Source organism: Leuresthes tenuis, unplaced genomic scaffold (genome assembly GCF_036924035.1).
Source record: "Leuresthes tenuis unplaced genomic scaffold, fLeuTen1.0.hap1 SCAF_19, whole genome shotgun sequence".
Taxonomy (NCBI): Eukaryota; Metazoa; Chordata; class Actinopteri; order Atheriniformes; family Atherinopsidae; genus Leuresthes; species Leuresthes tenuis.
The window spans coordinates 19,435,676-19,460,150 of record NW_027325373.1 but is presented as its reverse complement, the minus strand read 5'-3'; the positions used below and the strand labels follow the sequence as shown (position 1 = coordinate 19,460,150).

The window sequence follows — 24,475 nt, the reverse complement described above, 5'->3', positions numbered from 1 at the left end:
TCTCAGACGCATTTTTTACAACGGAAATATATAAACATATATAAACATTTTATTACGAGAGAGAAACTAAAGTATTCAAAACGGTGATCTGAGTAAATGATTTTAGAAAATACCCAGGATGCGTCACCATTTTGTCATATTTTTTTTGTTCATATCGCCCATCCCTACATGGCAGTAGCAATAGCAGTGGGCATTCAAAGCAAAAATGTGTGCAGCACCATTTGGACATGAAATCGACGATGAGTAAAACGCCCGTGAAAGTCGAGTCTCTTCAGAGGCTAAAATGCTGCACAGCAGTCTATAATACTGACTGGCAAGTTTAACCAACTCTTATTAGATTATGTTCCATTTTGTTGAAGTCCTGTTGAACCAGATTTGGCTTCTTTGCCCATCAAGCATGTGTTTGTGTGTGTTTATCAAAGCCCTGTGCGTCAGTGATGCTCTCATGTGGGACTAAAGGTGAAATAAACGCACCCTTTAGGGAAACTGACACCAGGGTTTGAAAACCACTGAGTGCTTGACTGCCCAGACATTTGCATTATTTATTGTGTATAATAGAATATTTATAAGTTAAACAAAAGGATTTATCCAGTATGACTAAATCTCACACCTGCAGCTTCAATTGCAAGAATAAGTTTTTTGGAACTGACCTCTCATATTGTGGACTGATGAGCTTCATATTTGTAGTCTAACACAATCTTATTGAACTAATAACACACACAAAGTTTCTTTTTTTTTAATCATGTTGAGAGATCACTCACTGTTCATCTCAAAAAGTCATTTGTATCCCTGTTCTAACAACTCTTCTTAAAGCTACTGGAGTCAGGTATTTCCATGTAACGCAGATGAAAATTCAATTCAATTCAATTAAATTTTATTTATATAGCGCCAGATTACAACAATTGTCATCTCAAGGCACTTAAGTAATATAGTCCAATTCAAGCCAAGTCAAACACAAAAATGTGTGTGATAGAGATGCTGCTTCAACATTTGTTATTTTATCATCACCCAGTTCTGCATTCAGGTGTTTTTCATTACATTTGCATCGCTACAGATATCCCAAACAGCCTATGAATTGAGAAAGGGCTATCAAACGTTCTACAGTGTGCGTCACCATTATTTGTTACTCTCAGACAGGGATATTTACTCTGCAACAGCAAGCTGCAAGTGGTCAAAAAAGCCAAGGGTCTGGGTGCAGTCTATGGTCTGGAATAGCTTCGAAATTAGCAAAGATGATCCCTAAAATTTGAGTGCCAGATATAAAAGAAATCAAATCGATGAGTTGACCATATAACCTGAAAACTTTGACCGTTTTATAGCTATAAAGGGATGTATGGAGCTGGAAAAGGCTAAAAGCAGCCCCTGTAGACGTTTGCAGCCAACAAACCATTTTGTTGAGTCTTTCCTTTGTAACCCAATTCTATCTTATCAGTGTTTTAAAGGATCTTAAGGACCACAGTCTATATAAATATATTGTATAGTTTCATGTGCTGACCAGCTAACATTCGCTAACTGCCTACTTGATCAAACCATGTATTCCTCTTGCAACCTGACTATAGTACAGTCTAATATTTTTGGTTTTAATCCTCTGTGAAGTTAAAAAGACCAACTAATTTATAGCTTCACAAATAAAGAGCATGATCAAAGATTGCTGTGTGAGTTCAAACAACACCTTGCCATCCTATATAGGTTTCTAACTCATGTTGGGTAACAACGTCTTTGTGGTTCCATCCATATATCCGACAGGATTATCACTGTTAACCTTACAAACTCCAGGTTTATTATAAACAGGTCACCATGAAATATATCTGTACAAACTGAGGACCCTAATATCTATGAAAAATACTCGAAAACATGATAAAATAGGGTTACAAATAAAAGATGAACTGTATTCCAAGCCATCAACATAATGATTCATTCATTTGTTTGACATTGTAGGAAACGACAGCCTTGCAATGTCAGGACAGTGGGTTGGGTGATTAATTTATCAAATTCCAGAGACATTACTGAACTTGAACAATTTAGTTAGCAGAGATGGTCCACGTTTATAGGTTAATGCTAAAGTAGAACTTTTTCTTGCCTGCACTGGGAGTTCTGAGTATCTTCAACAAAGACATGAAAAGTACAGCTGTCTATAATCACATTTTCTTATTTGTGTGGAATCCTTATAATTCCCAAAGGCCTCGCATTACTTGCATTGATTTTAATAAGTTAGAATAATTGATTGTAGATTTTCACACACCTACTTGTTCAGTTGTGCAGCAAACTTTCTTTGGTCTTTATCAGTGATGAATACATGCACATAAGAGTTTATTACACTACAGAATATATCACTTATGTGCATAGTAAGAAGTGACTCCCAAGAGGTGTTAAAGTAGCAAAGGCCACGGTAAAGATGATTAAAGACAATTGCAAGCCCGCACAAATAAATGTCAACATAGCATGATTGTTAAAGCTTGGGTGGAAAGGGAAATGGTCTGTGCACTTTTGTTAGACATTAACAGAAATACAGAAAGTGGTTTCGGTGAGAAACAGTAAATGGATATTTTGTTTGTTGCAGAGATGCTGCTCATGAGTTACCAGAATGGATATATGTTCAGTATACACTCAGAATCTATAAATAACAGATTTGTGCTTGTTCTTATTCTCCAAAGACTGATATTTTATGTCTCCAGATTGTCAATCCACTTACAAAGGATGCCACGTGCGACTATTTTATGTCACTTAAGCAAAACTATTGTTAACATAGTTAACAACAATCGTCCTTATTATTTTTCTGAGAGCTGCCAGAAAGTGACTGAAGCCAGTGAAAAGACAGTAACCCAAATCTTCTGCTGGTGACGTCAGCAAATTGCAGGCAGTGACCTTGCTATTCGTGCTACCTTATGCGGGTTTGACTTTGAACCATCTGAACCGTTGTTCTTATGTGGAGCACAGAAACTGAGTGGAGCCATAATTAGAGTGAAGGCTGTCACACCGGCCCGCAGGGAAACGGGTCGAGCCGCTCTGAGAGAATGAACTCGCAAACTCAGGCTTTCTGCTGACGAAAATGACCTCTGATAACACTTCATTACAGAAGAGGTGCACATAAATGGAACCAGTGGTTATGTGTCAGTCATGCTGGTGCTCTTCCTTTGTCAATTTTGTTCTCCGTCTCTCTTTCTGAGCTTTTGAATCCCTTCCAGGCAGTGCTCTTGGTAAGTGATTAGACAGCATTCTGAGAGCCCTCAGGTCTGACTGTGCCCTCCATGGTTATTGAGGGGATTGGTGAGAGACAACATACCTAAAATATCTTAGAAACCATTACCATTTGTGTGCATCTAAGTGTGGATGGCTTGTTTTACTCTCGGGTATCTTGTATCTATCAATCCATTTAGTCTGTGGCTATGGTCATTAAGAATCCTAGTCCTAATTGCAATAACCGGATGTTTTGAGCTGAATTAAAAAAAATCATTTTACTTTAGTCTGGTAATTAGACATGACATTTGATAAATGAATCAAATGGACTCAAAGCATTGTGATGTTGTAGCTGGCAAAAGTATTCATCAACAGAATATCAGCTTTGTAGAAATTTATGTTTGTACCCAGCCATTTTCCTTAACCTAACTGAGTCAGGTTGCCTAAACTGCAAGTGGCAATTAAAGCGAACTCTAAAAAAAACCTTATAGTATCAGAGGTGAAACAACCCACAGTCACTATGCTTACTTGCACAGTTGAAAAACTATGGATAAAGCTCATTTTGCCCTTTTAATCGGAGCACCGTTTTTGTCCCTGTACACATGCATTGTTGTCTAATTCTGTGGAGGATCATCGAAGTGTAGCTGAATTCACTTCATAGGTGTTGTCTTTAAGTTACTTACTGGTGATTTTGTAAAATGATGCTGCAGTTATAAAGATTTTATTGGAGCAGAGCAACAGTGTGGAAATGCTTTCAGCGTCTGCGAGTTGTCCTAATGGGCTGATTTTCATTTTTTAGTATTTTGTAAAGATACATACTGAGTGTGACCCCAAAAGTGTCTTAATTTTTTCTTGAATGATATTAGACCCTTTTTCCTTCCAATGTTAATGTATGTTATCTCTGCTTTTAGATGCTCTAGTGTGGTTGATTGATATTTCTGTTATTTTATGGCTTGAAGAAAAAAAAACAGACAAGTGCTTGATTATTTAAGTAACCCATGATTGTTTCATTACACTGATCTCAGTGTTAGCATGTCATACACACTATAAGATAGCCTTATCACATCACTTTAGTTTTGAATTGCTCATTTACAGGGATGAACTTTGCCCCTCCCCCCGTAAAGTATAATCCCCATTTATTACTATACGAGTAATCATAATCTTGGTCCTGAAGATCCTTGTTAGAAGTTTATAATGGTTCATTTTGTTGGAAAGTTTGTTTCGTTTTAGCCCTGATAGCTACAGAGAATTTCTCCACATGCTTTGCACCCTGCAGCCGGCTGTGATCAGCTGACCCCAAACTCTCACACTCACTTGAAAGTCAAATTCATCACTGAACTGACAAAAAGAACTGTTTACATGATGATTTCATGACTATTCCTCCTCAACATTTATATAATCTTTTTAATTATTATTTCGATAGTACAACCTTTAATGACATATCTATTCATGTTTCTCCATAATCATTTGAGTTTTGACGCTTATCTGCTTGTAAAGTCGGACAAAAAAATGAGTCACGGATCAAAGGTGATTTTAGTTAAGGCGAGGCTTCCATCAATGAATGAGGCAGGACTTTCGATGCAGGTAAAAGCCAAGGGTAGAATTAATGCAGTAGCAGTAGAATCTGTGCAAAAGAGGAACATTTCCATTTCAGATACCTCTGCTAAATACACTGACCCACCAGACTTTTTGAGGGGTGTCGGTTCGTGAAAGCAGCAAGTTCACAGCAGTATGTGCTGATGATGCGGTACCCCTCTGTCTCACAACACCCCCCCCACACAGGATGTGAAGTGGTAGATGCCTGTTACATGATATGAAGCATGTTGAGCGAAGGGAGCAGGGTGAGTGTTTGGGATACGGAACACAGTCGCAGTGAGACGGGAAAAGTCAGCTGGTATTAGGTGTCGAGTCCCTGCTGCAGTGGAGGCTGTCAGCACCTGGCCTGGATCACACTCTCTCCGTGCCTTTCAAGATTATCCCTGCATTACTTTTTTTGTGTGAGGACAGAGGAGGACAACGTGTCCTCCCTGCCAGGGCGTTTATGCCGCAGCTGGCTGCAGATGTGCCTGTGCAGAGGAAGTTTGGACCTAAGGAGAGCACTTGTCAGGACTGCTCAAGGGGTCGCAACCTCCTGAACCCTGACAGCCGTCGCTTCTCATCAGGTCCTCAAAAGCCCCCGTTACATCTTCCTCTCTGGTATGACGCGGACACAATGTCAGATTCTAGTCCGTGGACAGTACTGTCCAACTTCAATATGCCACATTTCTTCAGTGGAGCTCGTTTGCGCCGGTCCAAAAGGTACTTTAAAAAAAAGAAAAGACTGCCTTGCTTTTTTATTTTTTTTACTTTACTTTGTTGTAAAGCTTTTTGGTTTTTTTTGGCATATTTTAGTTGTATAGAGCACAGTTTCTATATATAGTTAACAATAACTTTCAGTGCGTTGTTTCATGTTTACATGCAAACATGTTATCTGAGCTGTTTCATGAGGTCAGCATCAATAAGAAGAAGGGTGTTCCCTTCTTCCCTGCTGTGTATTATTTGCTTTGTGAGTCAAATGATAATTGAATGTTTGTTGCCGAGGCAGTCTCAGGTTCCTCGCACAGGATGTGTGCTTTCTATGTGCCATCCCGGTTAAATAACACTGGGTTAGTGTACTTATGTTACTACTTGTTTGTCAAAACAGAAAAAGCACTTTCTCAGCTGTGCAAGGAAAGAGCTTCTCCTGGAAAAATGTTGTGATTTCAATAAATGTCTATTTCGTTTGGCTTTTGAATCATTCGTAACATCGTGGAATTAAAAACTCCTCATCGCTTTATGGGATTTAGTGTGTGGACAGTGGTTTACAGCTAAGCCATCTGATCCCAGTTGGTTGTATATGATGGGACTCAGCATTGGTGAAAGTCTATACAATGATATTTATTTTTGTAATCCCTGTCCTGACCTACTTGTTTTACAGTACAGGACAGCTTAATAAGAAATAATGCTCATTTTCAAGCAGAAAAATATATTTTTCATTTAAAAATGTCAGATTTAGAAGATGTTGAAAATTAGAGCTGTACTGTAGTAGTGACAAAGATCACAGCTATGTTTGATGAAGATAAACTATAATAATGATTAACATTGACAGATATAAAGCTTTATTACAGATGAGAAGTGACTAAAATCCACAGTAATGGGATTTTGTTGTCATATCACAAGATTATTTTCTTCTTATTACCAAGATACTAGTTATTATCAAGAGACTGTACATAGTGTAATAAAGCAGAGATTAATTTGCATCACAGGAGCCAAAATAACAAAGAAAACAGAGCTTTTTCAAAGCTGGATCTTTAAAAAACGTAGTACTGTTAGAAACTGGCAGTAGCTTAAAGCAGTAGCCATTTTTGTTGGCTACAACAATGTGCCAGTGTTTTTACACCCAAGCGATTAAAAAAAACTATTAATAGAGCTCTGTGTCATATGTGCAACTTTGAATTAAGGTTTGTCAGCACACAGCAGCAATTTGTGTCATTGCGCTTTGTCAGCTCAACTGACAGCTGTGACGAGCAAACGCAAACCGCAAAAGTAAAAAAGATTATTCATGTTGACACGGGTCAGGAGCAGACGTGGAATTCATCTGGATTCTCAGAGGCGACAATCAAAGATCTATTTTCGCGTCTTCCTGCAGCCTAAATAAGTAAATCTAAGTAATCGTTTTTGACAGATTGAGATTGCTTTGTGTTAATGTTGGTTACTTTGAAAAATGCGAGATAAAAATGGAACGTCTGAAATGCAAAGAACGCTGTCATTGGAAACGATTTTCAGTCATTGAAGAAATATTTTCAGCTCTGCTCGTGTGCTGTAGGACAATGGTTTGGTGATGCTGAGGGTTTTGCATTTAAGCGAGACTGTTAAACCTCATATGGATCTGTTCCAGCAGTCCAACACGTCTGCAGCACAGCATAAACACTGGCCTACTTTCTACCTATCATCTTTGCCCAGGGCTTCTTTATCCCCTCTTTAAAGACTCACAGTAACAACATGATTCCCCCTCTTGCTGCATGCCGCAGAGGTGTCTCGACCAAAGCTCAGCTCAGCATCAGATGTTGGGAAGGAGACCTGCAGCCCATCACAGCTTGTGGCGGTCTTTTAGTGAAGTAATCCAGAAGCAGTCAATTTAATGTCACCACAAGTGGCACTCAGCTCTGTCATAGAGGTTGTGAAACCATAAACTCAAATGTGACAAGAGGTGAGAGGCAAAGCAACAAGAGGTTTGACTGGACAGTGATGTGGCATTAGTCCACAGTGAGAGCTTATAAATAGATCTTTTTAAATCTGAGCCACTTTTACTAAGCACCTGTGTACCAGATATTATTCACTCCCTCATGATAAATGATTCATGGCGTGTGTCCACTCTCCTGATTGCAGGGTTAGCCCTACAAAACACTTGAGTAAACAAGCATGACTAGGATTGAAATCAGAACAGGGTTTCCCTGCTGACCTAAGGAGATGAGTTTGGATTTTGGAGCTTTAGTAGGCCAGCAGCAGAGCTGTGGGAAACTACAAGCAGTTAATAACACAATGCTGGTGTGTATCCTGGTATTGTGTAGCTGGTTGAAGGTAAAAGTTGCTCTCAGTGCCTTAGGCTTTGTTGGTAAAATTGCCTTTGACTTTGGTTTGTCTTCTGGTGCAGCTATGCAAACGTTTGGTCCAGAATCTTTTTGTGTCAGGAGAAAACTCAGCTTCAACATTAGACTGTTGATTGCATTAAATGCATACCTCTCACATTTACAAGATCGACATCTCACAGGTTAGATTTTCTCTTTGTCTACCAGGGATGGGCCCTGTAACTTTAAACCAGGGTTGACCTAATATTTTCCGTCGTTGATGGGTTTTTTAAAACAGGGACGGAAAAATCTGAAGACCATCTGTCATTTTGACAGATTGCAATTCACAGCCCTGACCACTTGGTGACGAGTGAGCATATTAATTAGCTATTGTCTCTCTTGATGCATGACCTCGTTGGCTTCACCGGAAGTGGCGCTTGTAATTCCAGTCTCCAGTGTGGCAGCAGAGATTCAGCCTCCAGAACAACATCAAAACAGCCATTAGAAATAGTCTGTTTCATTGTAGCTGTAGCTACATCTGCTTGATGAGTGATGGCGCATCACATAAAAATTAATAAAAAGTAAATGCTATTGAATATGTCATTATTACCATTTTTAAAATTAAAGCGACGGGTAAAAATAGATTATCACAGGATTTTATGACCCTGTCAGTCAAAATGACAGACAACGAAAAAGTCTAGCGCAACCTCTGCTTTAAACATTCAAAGTTTCATTTAGAATCATAAGAGTTCAGGAGTAAAGCAACCACTGATTAGTTATGTGCATCTCTGCATCATCTTCTCATTCTATTAGACCCTGGTGTGTGGCTGATTGCTCATTAGATTATCTGCTTCTTTGAGTCTTTGCAATCCAAGCTCTAGAACTGCCAGATTTGTTTACTATGAGCAACTTTTGGCTTGTTTTTTAAGAACTGCGTCATCTGTTTTGGATGGTTTCTGGTGAGCTGATTAGTTTACCAAAAACATGGTATGAAAACCTCACAGGGGAAATATTCTTGTACTAAGTTTGGCTTTGATAAGAAAAAAGTCATATTAACATCCCAGTCCGAAGTAAAACCAAAATACTCAGCTAAAGTATTAAGAGTATTTCGATAAAATCCATTATTGTCAACTTTCAAAGCCTAGAGTGGTCTGTTCTGTGTTGTTTGATAAATGCTTAAAGTCTTAAACCTGTGAATCTGTGCCATCCGGCATCAAAGCTAGCTGAATATTGTGAATGCTTTCCATCAAAGCCTTTAGAGCTGGTCTTTAGAGCACAGTCAGTGATCTGATTGGACATCCTAAAGTGTGAAAAGTTGTGCAGCTCTTCCCTTTCACCGATGTGACATTGAGGCTCTAAGGGCTCTGCAGTGTTAACAAAGACATGAAGGCCGCCAGCTCATGTGTTTCAGCACAAGTGCAGTGTGTGTGAATTTGATCGCTGCTGCAGCACACAGACAGGAGAGCTGCACTTATGACTGACACACTCCTCCTTCTTCCTGTATCCTCTCTTCATCATGAATGGTTGTTGTGTATCTATCACTGAAGTAAAGTACCTCATGCTTCAGACATGTAGCTCTGTATAAAAAATGATGATTTCTTAGCTGTAAAATGGCTTTCCCTGCAGTTTGTACGATGTGAATTATTGTGAATGTCTTGGAAAACGCTTTCGGAAATGGTTCATATCTCTGAGGAGGTTATGTAACAGCATGTCATCGATTTGAGTCTGTGACCTTGAAGGGAATCTGTGGTCTTCAGGCATCATGCGTTTCCACTGACGGCCTCTAATCTGCAATTATAAACCTAATGCTAAATGGATCATTAAGCAGTGAAGCTGCTTTAACATTAAAATATTTCATTTTGTTCTTTCAAGGTTAAAAACTGGGCTTCATTTCTGAGTCAGTGTTTATCACAGTGGCTCTTCATGAGTCACTGTGGTGTAATAACATGACCAGTAAACATAAAAGCATGAATGCTCAGCACAGAACCTGTTTTTTTGGTGACTAAAGCAAACTGTTATGTTACTTGTTTTTGCGGAACTGTTGGTGCCACTATTTATTTAAGGAGTGTATTCTCCCTGTGGGTCTGCTGGAGTGCATCATCACAAAAGCTTGTTTTGGCAATTTAACAGAGTGGTTTGTCGCTTCTGTTTCATTACAGGAAGAAAACAAGTAATGAAACGGGCCAGAACTTAGATATATGACATTTTACGTGCATTAAAGTGGCCTGCAAGTAGTATCCAGGATAAACATACTGTACTTCCACATTAATGATCCTTTAAAGCTTGATGGGTTTGTTCAAATATCAAAAGGTAACAGACAAACAACGTTCTCCCAAACTGAGGTGATAATGTGAATCACAACAAGCTGAAATACTGTTGTTGTACATTTTGTTAGCGTGTTTGTGAAAGCAAAGAAAAACTGACTTAAATTTAACCATAACCAAGTTATTTTTGTTGATACCTGAAGAGGTATTTTAAAAGTTTTATTGCTTTTATCAACTTGCCTAATCTGTACAAATTATTGGAACGACAACTTATCATTAGACTTTACTGATTACCTTTGATCACCATGTTGTTTTAGATTTTCTCCTAAAATGTATCGGTAAATCAGAGCTCAGTATCTTCAAACAGTTGTGCTGACACATCCTTAATTTTGGGATTATAAAAAGGTTCTATGTCTTCGAAAGAAAGTCTTTCATCACAGAAATTGAAACAGACGCTCTTGTTGATTGGTCTAACGCAGGTTTGATATTCATACAGTATTTGTTCTATAGATTGTTGCACCTCCTGTCACCCACTGTCTGAAATGCTTAGTTCTAGCTTCTGTCTCTTTAAGACCTACTCGCCTCAATTCTCAAGCCTGCTTTGATCATATGTTTGTTTCGTTTGGGTCACAGAAACATTTTGTAATGTTTTAGTTGGAAAAAAAACAAATTATTGTATTATTCCGACTAAAATTTGACTTTTAAAATACTTACAAACATGATCAACTTAAATCGTACAAAGTAGAAATACATATACAATACATATAGATGATGCGTTTGGGACTGGACTTAAAGTGGCCAAGATGCTCTCAGGCTTTGACATGGAAGTAACAGAAGAAGCCAGTAGAAGAAGAAGCTTGTAACAATAGAGTATAATCACAAGAGATACTGTATATATCTTTCTTTTTTAATAAGTAAAGCATACATGTCTTAAATGTATGGACCTTTAAAGCTGTCCCAACTGCCACTCAACATGAAACTACCTTGCGGTCAGCCAAATTACTTTGCTATTCAGTAGCTATTGTCAAGTTTCAAACTAACATGCTGAAAAGGGCTGTATTGCTTGCTGTTGTAGTGGACCAGAGATATGGTACTTGGTACTTTAGTCAATAAAATGATGTTACCATAGTTACAAAGAAGTAGTGCTGGGCGATATGGGAAAAAAGTCATATCACGATAATTATTTCGATATCGATATATTTCACAGTATAAAATGGCGCTGGATAAAGCAGACTCTATGGTCTTCTGTTGCTGCTGCACAGGTGTTGTTATCGGGGGAAGATTAGCACTTGATCCGGGCTGTCTTTGTAAAAGTTTGCATTCTCTGTGCTCAAACAGGTGGCGCTGCTTCAGGTGATGAAAAAAATTAGCGGTATTCCCATCTTTGTCGGAACATGTGCTCGACATAATTTGCAGTGCACACTACTCTGTTTCGTGTCGGACTTCAAAAAAAACCAAAATACCTCCACACCACCGAACTTTTCAGGCCCTTCTTATCAACAATGTCATCTCTTACGCCTTGGGCTGTGTCTTCCGTCGTTTCTTCCGAGGGAGCATTTTCTTTTTTTATACGGCTGTAGCAGCACAAACAAACGCCACGACTAGCTGCTGGCATGGCTCTATTCCAGCCACGCGATTGGTTCTGCTCGGCGCAACTCTCATTATCATTGGCTATTCCTATTCTCTGTCAAAAGATGGTTGAATGTAATCTATAGAAAAGTATATAACGACCATGTTTCATATCTCTATCAAGGAAAAGTTATTCCTTGATTGTTATTGTTTTATTGCCCAGCCCTACAAAGAAGGTATTTTTGGAGCTTTATTTCAAGAATTCCCTTTTGGGTGTACTGCATATATATAGTCTTTACAATGTTAATTGTCGTATTTAGCTTATTTTTCCATAAGAATTGTATTATAGGGCTGTTGAAAATGTAATCATGTATATGAATTTTATTAAGCATAATGTTTCTATCTGCAATTAATGCTTCAACGGAAATAAAATATTTACTTCTGTTCACCTTTGAGCCATGTGAATAATAAAATGCACTGTAATCAGTGCTCCCTAATGCTAGAAAACCACATATATTTAATCTCGATTAGTTTTATCCATTGCCTGATTATCTCTCATAACTACAATCTAGCACTAACATTGACGGACCTACTTTTGAACCTTATGATGCTGCAAGCATACAGTTGGTGCCAACAGTAAATATTTTCAATGTCCTTGTAATGCAGTGATGGGCATCTGCAGTCGTCTGATAATCTTGTTTCTCTGAAGTCCAATGTTGGCTGTTCTCCAGCTCTCCTCAGTAATTGGGACGAATCGGCAGTAATTGTATTTGGACGTGTAAAACACACGCTGCAGAAAACGCTCGGCCTCCTGACGGAAAATCATCCAGACAGCTAGAAACCCGAGTGTGGTCATAGTGATGATCACTATGATAGAACACACTCAGGTTTCTGACCAACAAGTCATAGCAGCTGATTGATCAGGCCTTCCTGTGTTGTCCGTATATGCCTTTATATCAACACAGCTTGGCACATTGTTCTTCACTTAATTTATTGCTAATTTAGAAGATCATGTCTTCAAGATCACATGAGCCCTTCTCTGGCCTCTCTTCTCTGGTTTCTTTTTGGGCTTAATATTTTGCTGTTGGCATTTAAAATGTTTCACACTTTTCCTTCAAAAGTCAAATCCTTTTAAGAGCTAAACTGACTCAAAACTAGTTTATTTTCCTGTCTAATATGTGCCTCTTTGGTTTTGCAGCTGTAGAACAAGCAACAGAAAAAGCCTGATCGGAAGCGGTCAGTCGTCAGGGTTACCACGACCTCACTCTCCTCTCTCATCTCTTACAGGTAAGTTCATATTCGCCTTATGCTCATGTCAACAAATGTGTGAGCAGGGCTTGATTTCCCCAGTGCTGGAAACGTACCCGCAGGGTGTACAGAGGAGGAGCTATTAATTCACAATGTTCTCCAACAGGAATGCAGTCCATTGTGTGATGCAAGGAAAACAGCACAGGAAAATATTCAGCTCACTCTTTGCAACAATATATATCGGTATCAAAATGTCAGCTGTTATCTGGAGCCCTCATGCTATTATATTTACACATGGAGAAAAATACAGTTCGTATGTGCATTTGAGTATTTTGGACTGCCTTTAACAGAAGATGCAAGCGCTTCCTTTGAACTCTAAGCAAGCAAAGTGTCAGAAATGAAGGATTTTGTAGTGCTTTGTTATTGTCTGTATCAGGTCGGTGGCAAATTAAGAAGCAGTGATTGTTTTGGATGAGGAAGTGGTGGCTTTCAGGGAGGAAATGCACAGGAGCAGAGGGAGGGGAGGCCTCATTTAACACAGGGCGTTTTATTTCCTGGCATTGCTAAGCGAAAGCAGAGGCGCAACTCACAGTGTTTAGTCTGGGTTTCTGAAGAAGGTGGCCAGACTTTAAGATGGATTCAGATTCCGAGAGCCTCAGCTCTCTTGCTAGTGAATGTGTTCAGCTCTGGGATGACTTAACGCTGTGGCTCAGACGTAATATTTGCACCAAAGGTAAATAGAACATCTTTTCTGTTCAGCCATATAAACTGATGTATAAGCTCATCGTGAAGAGTAATTATTTAAGTCATTTCTGCTGAGATTTGATGTTGCAGATCAAAGCTTTGCTCACGATTATGAATGCCTCCATATAAGATGTTGTAGGCTATTTCCTGTTGTTACTTTCAGACAACGTTGAGTAGAAAATGTTACTTAAGGTGCAGTCCAACTCCAAAAGGAAGACTTGTACTTTGGAAGTGGCTTACTTAGATTATAGTACACTTGAATAGACGGTATTCATCACTAAATTGATTTAGTGGCTCTATCACTATGTTTCTCACTATGTAGGAGGCCTTTTTTTCATCATTGCATGAGACAGTGGTACTGTAACCAGTAACGATTCATTAATTGGTACCTCCCTCAGTGGAGGATGTAATTATGTCTGACTAATGCTGGACCATTTGTTTGTTATTCCATCAAGGGTTTGGAAGCACCACTACTAATTGCTGTCTTTACAGCAAGAGGTGATATTCAGCAAGATGAAATGGTTAAAGATTAAAAAAAGATTATTTTTCAATTAGAAGATTCCTTTCACAAAAACCTGTTCGCGAGATAATGTTTTCAAAGTCACTCAGATATACATGCATCCAAACTTATTCACTAAAAGGGCTGCTCCAGAAGAGGTGGAAAGCCAAACGTATGCACAAAGAGCTCCCCTAAAGGTTGAATAACCAGAAATTAGATCAACAAAATCAATGACAGGCAGAAGGACTGCCTCAAATGAAAGAAGAAACAAGTTACAAACAGTTATAATGTACATTTTAAACATAATACAGCATAAGAACAATCCTGAATGTGTGATTTTGAAACGGGTGCTGTGTCACCACATTACTCCAACATAAAGAAAGGACTCTATTAGGGTATGACTCCATGCCTGGGTTTGATATTAGTGACAAATAATTCAGTTAAGATGCAGCCAAGATGCCCCATTTTTACCCAATCTGACTCTGAAACCTTTATCACTGCTTTTACAGCATCCAGAATCGATTCCTGCATTCAGACCAAAACCCAGCTAAGGCAGGAGTTCAGTGAGTTCAGTCTCGTTCTGGAGCTGTACACCTGACCCATTGCAGGTCTTCTTCAGGCTGGAGTCACACAAAGTCTCCCAAAATACGAACCAACTTGAGGCAGCCATCATAGAACATCTGGCACTTTGTATGAGGTGGATGATTTGCTGAGATCTGGCAGATTATCTCTGATTGAACGCGTAAACGAGTTGTTGCGGAGCCAAGTCGTATTTTTTTCAACTTCAGTGCAGACAACACGAATAGCACGCCCAACCTTACAGTTCCATTCTCATGTCGTGTGACGCATTGACAGAATGGATTCAAAAGTGGAGCGCAGCACCCACCCCGTCCTGAGTGAAGGATTGAACAGATTTAAGAAAGAGTTCATTTAAATGCGCTCATTAGATGGGCTACATCCAACAGTTTTGTTTTGTTTTTCATCAAATGAGTCACCTTCTCTTGATTACTCAGCCATTCTTAGACTTACTGGACGGAGCCTTTACTGATTGGGCTGATTGTGTTTTTGCAGTCGCCTTCCAACTCAGGAACAACATTTTCAAATTAGCTTAAAACTAAGTAACTTTCTAATGTTATGGCTGCTCCTTTTACTGGCTGATTTAAGCATTTACCATCTTCAGTCTTCATCCTCGATCATGTAGTAACATTTTTGTTTAAGCTTTAAAATATTTAGAGGATTTTTCTTTTCTTTTCTTTTTGAATTATTATTATTTTTTCTATTTTTTGCCCGGTTGGATTTTTACAGCAGCATTAAGGTAGTTTTAATGAGTTATTTGCTCGTCAGCCTGTTGGGATTAAAACAATCACATTTAAAATTGACCACCTCTTCAGAGTTCAACCATTTGATATAAGTAAGAAGAGAAAATTAAACTATATCAAGTGCTTCCATCAGGCATCTTTAGACCTCGATTCTTTTTCTATCCATGTTTTATGGGCTTTTTTCGCCTCATCTTCTCTTTCTGCCTGTTTTGATATAAACCAGGCTTTCTGTCTCTGCCAGTCACACCTCTTTATTTGGGCGTGACTAGTTTCTGACACAGGTGGATCCTCTTCGATAAACGCGTCTCTCTTTGCTGATACGTGTTTTACATTCACTGGCTCTTTTCGTGTTTTACTGATGATAGTTTATAGCTGAAACCTGCTTGTCCTACCCACAATAAATGTGATGCCTTTGTTATTGAGCACTGGTATTTTACAGGTTACATCATTAAATATTCAGACACATCTTTATAGTGTCTTGTTTTAGAATCAGTAGCGAGTGGAAGGTTGAACGAGTGATTCGAGGATCTGCAGGGTGTGTTTAACTGAAAAATGTGAGGAACAATGTGTTGGTCTGGTCTCTGGCCAGCTTTGTAACTCTTATGACGTGAATGAACTTGAGTGAACTTTATAAATAGATTTTGACAGTCATCATTTTAACCAATGATTCTGCAGTTTCAGCTTCTAAAGAGTGAGAGTTAGTGGATTGACTCATTAAAGTAAATGCTATGCGCCTTAATGAAAGGAGAAATTATTTGTTGCAGCTTCAGTTCAGTCAACTGGTAATGACTTTAGAACCTCAATGTTATATTTTAGCATGCAGTTTTATGTTTTAAAGGACTAAAAATAACCAGAGATTATTTTCTGGAATGCTGCGTATGTGATGTTTTTTTTGATCTGTGATAAAGCAGATGAATGTTATTATTTGCACTCTGCAGTCTCTGTTTCGGCTGCAAACTGATACTGAAGTCTTATTGATGATTTTGCATGCAGATTGCTTTCCTTCTTTTGAATTAATTGAATCCTCTTTTCTGTGTATATTTTCATGCAGGAACAAGCCCTCAAGACAGCCCTCGAAATTTCTCTCCCAGTGCCTCTGCTCATTTCTCCTTTGCACGAAGGTAACCTAACCCAAGATACATGATTACAAAAGTAAACCACTCTCACTTGTAGCCATTCAATCAATAAAAGTATTAATCTTTTCTCTGCCAGCAGCTGTGTAAATATATAGTTTGTCTACTTATACTGTCAAAACAAGCATCAATAACACGTTTATTTGTATTTTCATTATAATCCACAGTCATTGCCACAGAGCAGACAGGTAATTTCAAGTTAGGTTTTTCGTTAGCCCTCAAATCACCCCACATTTGTCCAAAGTATTCCGTATAGTTCACACCTTCCTTCATTAGTGTGTCTCCCCCTGAAGTCTTCTTTTACTTCATTTAGACATTTGTTTTTATACAATTTCTGATTAAAGTGACTAATAGGATTCATTATGAAAAATACCAAAGCAGGTATTCATCTACAGTTGTGATCATTTAGGTTTTCTCGCATGCTTTGAATGCAAACATGGGAGTGTTTTCATGTAGACAAGCATGGTGCAATAACTGCTTGTATTTGTTCAAAGATGACTCCTCCTCGCTCAGTGGCAGTTTAAAAAGCTGCTGTTTTCGTTGTTGGGTCATTGATGTGTTTGTCGTTGCTGTTGTGCGACAGGACCGATGGTCGCCGCTGGTCTTTGGCCTCTCTTCCGTCCTCTGGATATGGAACCAACACACCCAGCTCCACAGTCTCTGTAAGCATCGCACGCTCACTGTGCCCGACAAGAAATCAAATACATCTGCCTCATCAGTTTCAGCGAAATACCTAATATTCAGTGTCTGTTGTCATGTAATTTAAAATGAAACATCTTTTATCTAAGTAATAAAACTTTAAACTTTAAAAGTCAATGTAGTTATACCAAATTCATGATATAAAATGCTTTGCTTTCTGCCAAAAAAATTATAAAATCTCTTTTTATTGTTGACATATAATGTATTCTTGATCCTATTTTCAGATATAGTTTGGTTAAATGGAAGTTGGAAGTATGATAATACCTCTTAGGATTTTTAGATGATGGGCCTAAGCTGTAATTGTATTAAAAACATTCATTATCACATTCCATATAAATCCAAATTCATGATATTTGAATAGGAAGTAGATGTGGGTTAAAAACTGCAAGTGATCACAGAGAACAAATGGCGAGGCAAAGTAAATGTGGCTTTAACATGTAGTTCAATTTATGTCATGATATTTGTTAAACGGTGTTTAGTAACTAACTATGTCTGAGAGGACTTTTAACAAGGAGCCAGTTCAGCTAACAAACACATCCCTCATTTCTGTCTAGAATCATTTATCGGAAGTGGGTCTGAGCTTGCACATACTGACGATATATGTACACACTAATGCACGTTGAGGGGAATTACAGTGTTTCAGGGGGACGGAAAATGACCCATGCTCGTTTCTTTTGTGTGGTCTTTGGTCACAGTGCATTTCCTGCCATTCACACCATCTTCAGGAAGCGTGTTCTTGTTTTCCTTGGTGGAAGGTTTTTGTTTTCATTAAATTTCTTAGATTTGTAGCACGATTTAATGAGTTACCATGACTCCGCTGTACACATGATTGTTTAGGCTGATTTGCTTACATTTCCTTGAACTTACTCAGGGTTTGATACTCTCATACAAGTTTTAATTCAAAACTGGAGCCAGCAGCTGCCCAGCTTAGCATAAAGACTGCCTGAGTCCACCAGAATGACACGCGTCAGTTTTACTCTCCAGTCAGCAAAATAGAATATTAACAATTTGCATTATTCAGCAGAAATTCGTGTATATTTTTGAAGTGGTTGATTATCCAGTCAACAAATGTTGATGTGGGACACAATGTCATTGAAATATGGCACTCAGTGTTGCATTCAAAGGGAGAAGAAGTTGGAGTCTAATTGTACAAAGTGCTGAAAAAGAAAAAATACACTTAATGGATGGGGAAAAGAGCCCCAAAGCAAAAAACTAAATCACCTGGAGTACACTGAGCTTGCTGTCAATATTTAATTTTGAATAATGTAGCTATAATTAATACTGATATACTGTGACACACTGTTATTTATTATATGTGGGATAACTACTGTCCATCATTATTACTACTCTTAAAACCTCTACTTCTTACATTGAATACAAACAAATAAAAATAGTCTCAAATGTTTTTTTGCCAACATTCTTCATTCATTACAGTCAAAGTAATCACTGTTTTAGTTTAAAGTTACCTACAAAACAGCTTAATTATTGGCTCAAATCTCTTATAAAGTCAATACCAGAACTCCTAACCAAATTTCCAAACCAAGTTAAACATAAACCAAAGATGAAAAGCGTTTATTTTCATAAAGGCGATCAAACACAGCAGCTCTGTATTTACCACACATTCATTTAAAACCACGGCAGGGAAAAGCCTCATCTACTTTTTTTTTTCTTTTCATGTTGAATGTATATTTGTTTCATTTCCAGTCATCCTGTTCATCACAGGAGAAGCTGCACCAGCTGCCCTTCCAGCCTACACCTGATGAACTGCACTTCCTCTCCAAGCACTTCTGCACCGAGAGCATCTCCGGGGATGAATGCCGCAGAGCGGCGGCCATGCGACCCCGCTCACGCAGTCTCAGGTACTGCATCCCTCCCATGTTTCACACACATGCATAGCGTTGTTGCTTTTTTGTCACCGATTTCAGTCTGATACATTTTTCAGCCCTGGAAGATCTCCATCTTGTTACGACCATGAGATTATTATGATGAATCACGTCTACAAGGAGCGGTTTCCTAAGGTAAGGCTTACAGTAACTTTGCTGCAACCGAGTCGGACCATTGACAGTTGTGTGTTTTACAACTTGTACTCCCCCATGTCACTGCAGGCCACAGCTCAGATGGAGGAAAAAATTCAGGAGATTATCCGCAGCAACTCTCCAGAGAGCGTCCTCCCTTTGGCAGATGGTGTGCTCGGGTTTGCCCACCACCAGATAATTGAACTTGCCCGTGACTGTCTGGAAAAGAGCCGGCTCGGACTCATCACCTCCAGCTACTTCTGCGAATTCACTGACAAGCTGGAGAGGCTTGTCCTAGAGGTGAAGGCATCTTTGAAAGTCAAAGAAATGTTTTTTTTCTGCAGATAATTTTCACAAAACTGCATTTTTGATGCTGTTCTAGAAGTTCTATTTTGTGCCTCACAGTAACTGAATTACATTTACATAATTTATAATGTGAAGAGTCTTTAGAGTCCTTTGAGTCCCCAATCCTGATGGGTTTGTCTAACCACCTGCATCATAAACTTTGTCGCTCCGTTTAGAAATAAACCCATTTCTCAAACTGTGACTGTTCTGCCTGATGTTCTGCCTGATTTAATTAACTGGAAATTAATTACTGACACATTTCTATGTGGAAATATGAATAAGTTTGAAAGTAAATTTTGTCTTTCATTTATGTTGTACTAATTAAGCACTTGCATAACATGAGAAACACCTTTGGGGCAGCTGAACTTTATGTTTTTATTAAAGTTTTTAATGTTCTGAATATTAGATTTTCCACTCTGTGATCTTGATGTAGATTTGATATATGAAAGAAATTAAGAGCTGTTCCTCCTTTGTATTCCTCCTGCCTGTGATCAGTATGATGACATGTAAAATGACTGAGATTATCCTGTGTCTGCTCTGGTTGCTTGTTGTGCAGTCCACAGAGAGGTCAGAAAGCGAGGAGGTAAACTTCATCAGAGACCTGGTGAAGAGGATCCTCATAGTGATAGCACGACCCGCCCGTCTGCTGGAATGTCTGGTACGTTTCATCTCTAAACATCATCTAAAATATGTCTTTGATTTGGAGATAAAATTCCCCCTGTCTAATCTGTTACTCAGTACACGCGTAAGATTGACTTTTTTTTTCTGATTACCCTTCATGAATAATTCATGAAGACATATATCTCACATTCACTGGGACAGTTTTAATTACTGACATAACTGTCACACCACAGCTCAAACAAAAAAATCATTGTGTTCCACACTAAGCACTTGCTCAAGACTTAATTTTTGTTAATGACTGTGTTTACGACGTGTTTGTGTTACCACATGTAGTTTCAGGCACATTTAATCATAATTCAGATCATCCTGGAGTCAGTAACTCAAATCTACTGCAGCTGAGAATGTCTTGAGCTTCTTCACAGCTTTATTGTTAACATTATCTTAGTTTATTCTACGGACTGATGTGACTACACATGCTTTTGTATGATAACAGGGTGTCAAATCATGTGTTAGATTGAAAAGCTCATAGTGATAAAGTTAGACTGGCAACTCAGCAGCTCCCTTTAGCGTCATGTAGCGTTTATAGTGAGTTTCAGCTAATTGCACCTTTACTATAACCGATCTGTAAGCTTTGCTTACAAATAGTGGAGCAATCAGAAGCTAAACAGTCAGATATTTCGCTCTACAGAAAATTGAGACCAAACAAGAGATTGAATATCAAAGTTAAATTTACCAGATAGCCAATGACTTCAAGTAAATTGTATGAAAATGTTACTTCGAGTTAAGATTAAGAGAGAAATCCTTTTTTTTTTTCCGTGTACTTTTAAAGAGAAAATAGATCAAATTTGATTATAAAATAAGTTTATCACTTGTAGTGGTGCCTACTATTCAGCACTTGTACAAAAGTTATTGAGTTAGTTCAAGAAAAATTGGATTTTTAAAATGGATGTTAGCCTGACTAAAATTGAACAAAATCAGATTACAGTAGCCCAGAAGGCACAAACCAAACAGTGTCTCTGGAGTTGTGTTTTTTGTAACCATTGTCCTTTGAGAGTTGTTTGGGACATCTAGTCACTACTGTATATCTGACACGTTGAACCTTTCAGTGAGTTTTTAATGACCTATGTGTAACATTTCGTGGATTCTATTAAAAGAAATGCAACACAGTACATGTATTATATTTCTTTTAAAGTCAAAGCACCTGAAAATGGGAATTGCAGTTTTGTCACCTTAGAGTGATTCCTGTGTATTCACAGACCGTGCAGGTCCTCTTTCACAGAGTCAGTCATGTTTCAGTGTCATATTTCACAAAATAAATACTGGCTCTGGGGAGAGCCTTTGACATTTTTTAAAGCCAGTACAGTTTTTCCTAAAGTATGGGGTGGGTGAGAAAAGCAGTCTGCAACAAAGAAAACCCAGGGGGCATACAGTAAATATCTTTTTTTCTCCTATTATTGCATCAAATTTGAAAAGGTAGAAAAGAGTTTCAGCATCTGCCTTCTGAGATACAGTAAATGCAGCATAACGGAGGTCATTTAGTCTTTGTGTCTAGACAGTGCTTTAAGGGGTAGTTTTTACACTGTACATTCCAGTGTATATATACTAAAATATGTTGCCACTCTCAGGAGTTTGACCCAGAAGAATTTTACCACCTTCTGGAAGCTGCTGAAGGACACGCTAAAGAGGGCCAGGGCATCAAAACGGACATCCCTCGTTACATCATCAGCCAGCTGGGACTCACTCGAGATCCTCTTGAAGGTACAGGAAACACTCAGTTTATCATCATTATTGTCAGTGCTAATATGACACACACACATAATTTACAGCATCGGGTTTATGTTCAAAGTTAGAAAAAAGAAATGCGTAGAAGTGTCTCTGCAGGATGGGTTTGTAAAGGAATGAAAGAAGTGAGTTGTGGAGAATAACAAAAATAAAAAGCTGCTCTTGACAAACATCCTATACCGAGCAGTCCATCCTTCTAATGACCCTCTGTCTCTGCAGAATTGGTAACCGACAACATTCATTATGACTAATTAGAAAGGAATGGCTTCCCTACGGATCATTTACAGATCCACACAGGCTGGCTCGTCAGCCAGTCTCTCAACACATTTCCCCCGAGTGTCCCTTGTGTTTCGTTTGCCAGTGCCTTGCGTGCCTGAAGCAAATCTCCAAGGAGGGACAGATGTTTAATAGCAGTGGAAATGTGTTTCCAAACCCTCTGTGGATGAGACAAACACCCCCTTTGTGAAAGTGCACACATGGACATTAACATCGTTGCACACAGACAGACAAAATATAAAAGATGCAAGGGGGTTTCTAATCAGCTCTTGTTCTGGAGTGGTGATTCTCAAAATGAGTGTTAGACATGTGTTTGTGTTGCCAAATTTGATTTCCACCCCATTTACCCACAAGTTGCGTTATCTCAGAGTCAGCACCTCAAAGCTAATCGGTGAATAAAGTCTTAAGTGTGCTGTTTTCATTATGTTAAAAGGTTATTTTGTGATGCCTCTGTTTGAATAACTGCAATGGACACGTTTGTTGTCTTCATGCGAATATCGATGTTTATGATAAATTAACAAAAAAATCTTTTTGGATTGAAACTACAGTAGCTTTCCTGTGTTTTCTGTACAGAAATTGCTCAACTGACCAGCTGTGACAGTGGGATCGCCGAAACCCCAGAAACGGATGACTCTGTAAGTTCACAAAAATGGATTATTCTATTGTATTGCATTTAGTCCATATGGACTGCTGGCAAAGCGGTTAAATAAAGATTTTATCTTTTTGATTTGTTTTGGTGTTCGTCTCTCTTATTGTCCTCAGTCTCAGAGCCTCGGCACAGTCTTGCGATCCCGAAGGAAACCCTGTGAATTGGACTTTGAGATGACAAAACTAATCAGCAATGGTGCCTATGGGTGAGGTTCCTTACTTTTTCTTGAAAAATGGAATCTTTTTAATGATCAGCTTAAACTTGAAAAAGGTTGGGCTGATTTAAGCTCAGGTGTAATTTCCCTGCTAACTGGTAAACTGTCTTCCACAGAGCTGTTTATCTGGTTCGCCACAAGGAGACAAAACAGCGCTTTGCAATGAAAAAGATCAATAAGCAGAATCTTATTCTGAGGAATCAGATACAACAGGCCTTTGTGGAGAGGGACATCCTCACCTTTGCTGAGAACCCTTTTGTTGTGTCCATGTACTGCTCCTTTGAGACACGGCGGCACCTGTGCATGGTTATGGAGTATGTTGAAGGTCAGTCAGTGTCTGTTTGAGTGCCATGTGATGCAGCTCAAAGCAATCTCCTCTAAACAATGCCCTCTTTTTCTCTGAAGCATACTTGTAACACCCCTCTATTGATCTTTGCAGGAGGAGACTGTGCCACCCTTTTAAAGAATATGGGTCCTCTGCCTGTGGATATGGCCAGGATGTATTTTGCAGAGACCGTACTGGCTCTGGAGTATCTGCACAACTACGGCATCGTCCACAGGGATCTCAAACCTGACAAGTGAGACCTCGTACATTTTACCTCTCCATTTTCAGATGTTGGCAGAATAAAAAGTAACTGAATTTTAACATTGCTCTTGTTTTCTTCCATCCATCATCTGAATGCCATGTTAACTGTACTTTAAAGGTTAAATTTACAGTATTTTAAACCTCAGTAAAGCAATAAGAAGCAATTTTCTTTTTGTGGGGAGTTTCCTCCACTGAATAAATCACATTCTTCAGGTAAAAAGCCTCCCACGAAGACAGGAAAAAGTAGCTCTGGAGCTCCATTAAGCTCTACGAGTCAGATTTTGCTTTTGGTTCGGTTTGTTTTGGACTGAGACTCAGTTACTCCACTGCTGTACCCAGAAGTTTTAGAAAAGCAGTCTTAATAAAAATCCATGTGAATATTTTCATCTTTAGCTGAGCTTAAAGTAATTGTATTTATGCAGAATATCTCGAACATTTTTTGCTTTAGATGATTCTGAGCTTCTTTTTTTTATAATATTGACTCTGCAGGAGCTGTCAGAGGTCAACTTTTTCTATAACAGTAATACAGTATCACAGACATCTCTGCAAAGACCTGTCATATCAAGCTGCCTTTATCAAATCAATACTTTACAGCAAAATGAAAGAATAAAATCACTAGTTTCACGAGTTTTTCTTTTCAGTTTTTCATTTGCATCATTGTTGCAAACCGTGTGAAGCTCACAGGTCACAGAGTGCCTCCTATACTACGACCAAAAGCCTGTTTTTTCATATTAAAGAAAGCACTCCAC

General features: G+C 38.7%; 1 protein-coding gene across 13 annotated transcripts in view; it reads left to right on the top strand.

The window, feature by feature from the left end:
* Window positions 1–24,475, top strand: part of mast4 (microtubule associated serine/threonine kinase family member 4) — a 109,241-nt gene that overhangs the window by 64,915 nt on the left and 19,851 nt on the right. For 8 of the 13 annotated variants that reach the window (XM_072371756.1, XM_072371757.1, XM_072371752.1 and 5 more), the window contains 13 exons: window positions 12,795–12,883; window positions 16,458–16,527; window positions 16,707–16,727; window positions 17,123–17,201; window positions 18,943–19,097; window positions 19,181–19,256; window positions 19,344–19,553; window positions 20,155–20,256; window positions 21,845–21,977; window positions 22,851–22,912; window positions 23,040–23,131; window positions 23,257–23,465; window positions 23,580–23,718. In XM_072371756.1, the coding sequence (XP_072227857.1) occupies window positions 12,795–12,883; window positions 16,458–16,527; window positions 16,707–16,727; window positions 17,123–17,201; window positions 18,943–19,097; window positions 19,181–19,256; window positions 19,344–19,553; window positions 20,155–20,256; window positions 21,845–21,977; window positions 22,851–22,912; window positions 23,040–23,131; window positions 23,257–23,465; window positions 23,580–23,718 (1,437 nt within the window). Of the gene's footprint in view, window positions 1–12,794; window positions 12,884–13,434; window positions 13,578–16,457; window positions 16,528–16,706; window positions 16,728–17,122; window positions 17,202–18,942; window positions 19,098–19,180; window positions 19,257–19,343; window positions 19,554–20,154; window positions 20,257–21,844; window positions 21,978–22,850; window positions 22,913–23,039; window positions 23,132–23,256; window positions 23,466–23,579; window positions 23,719–24,475 lie in introns of those variants that run through there. The other 5 variants (XM_072371758.1, XM_072371754.1, XM_072371753.1 and 2 more) reach the window with 4 other exon arrangements.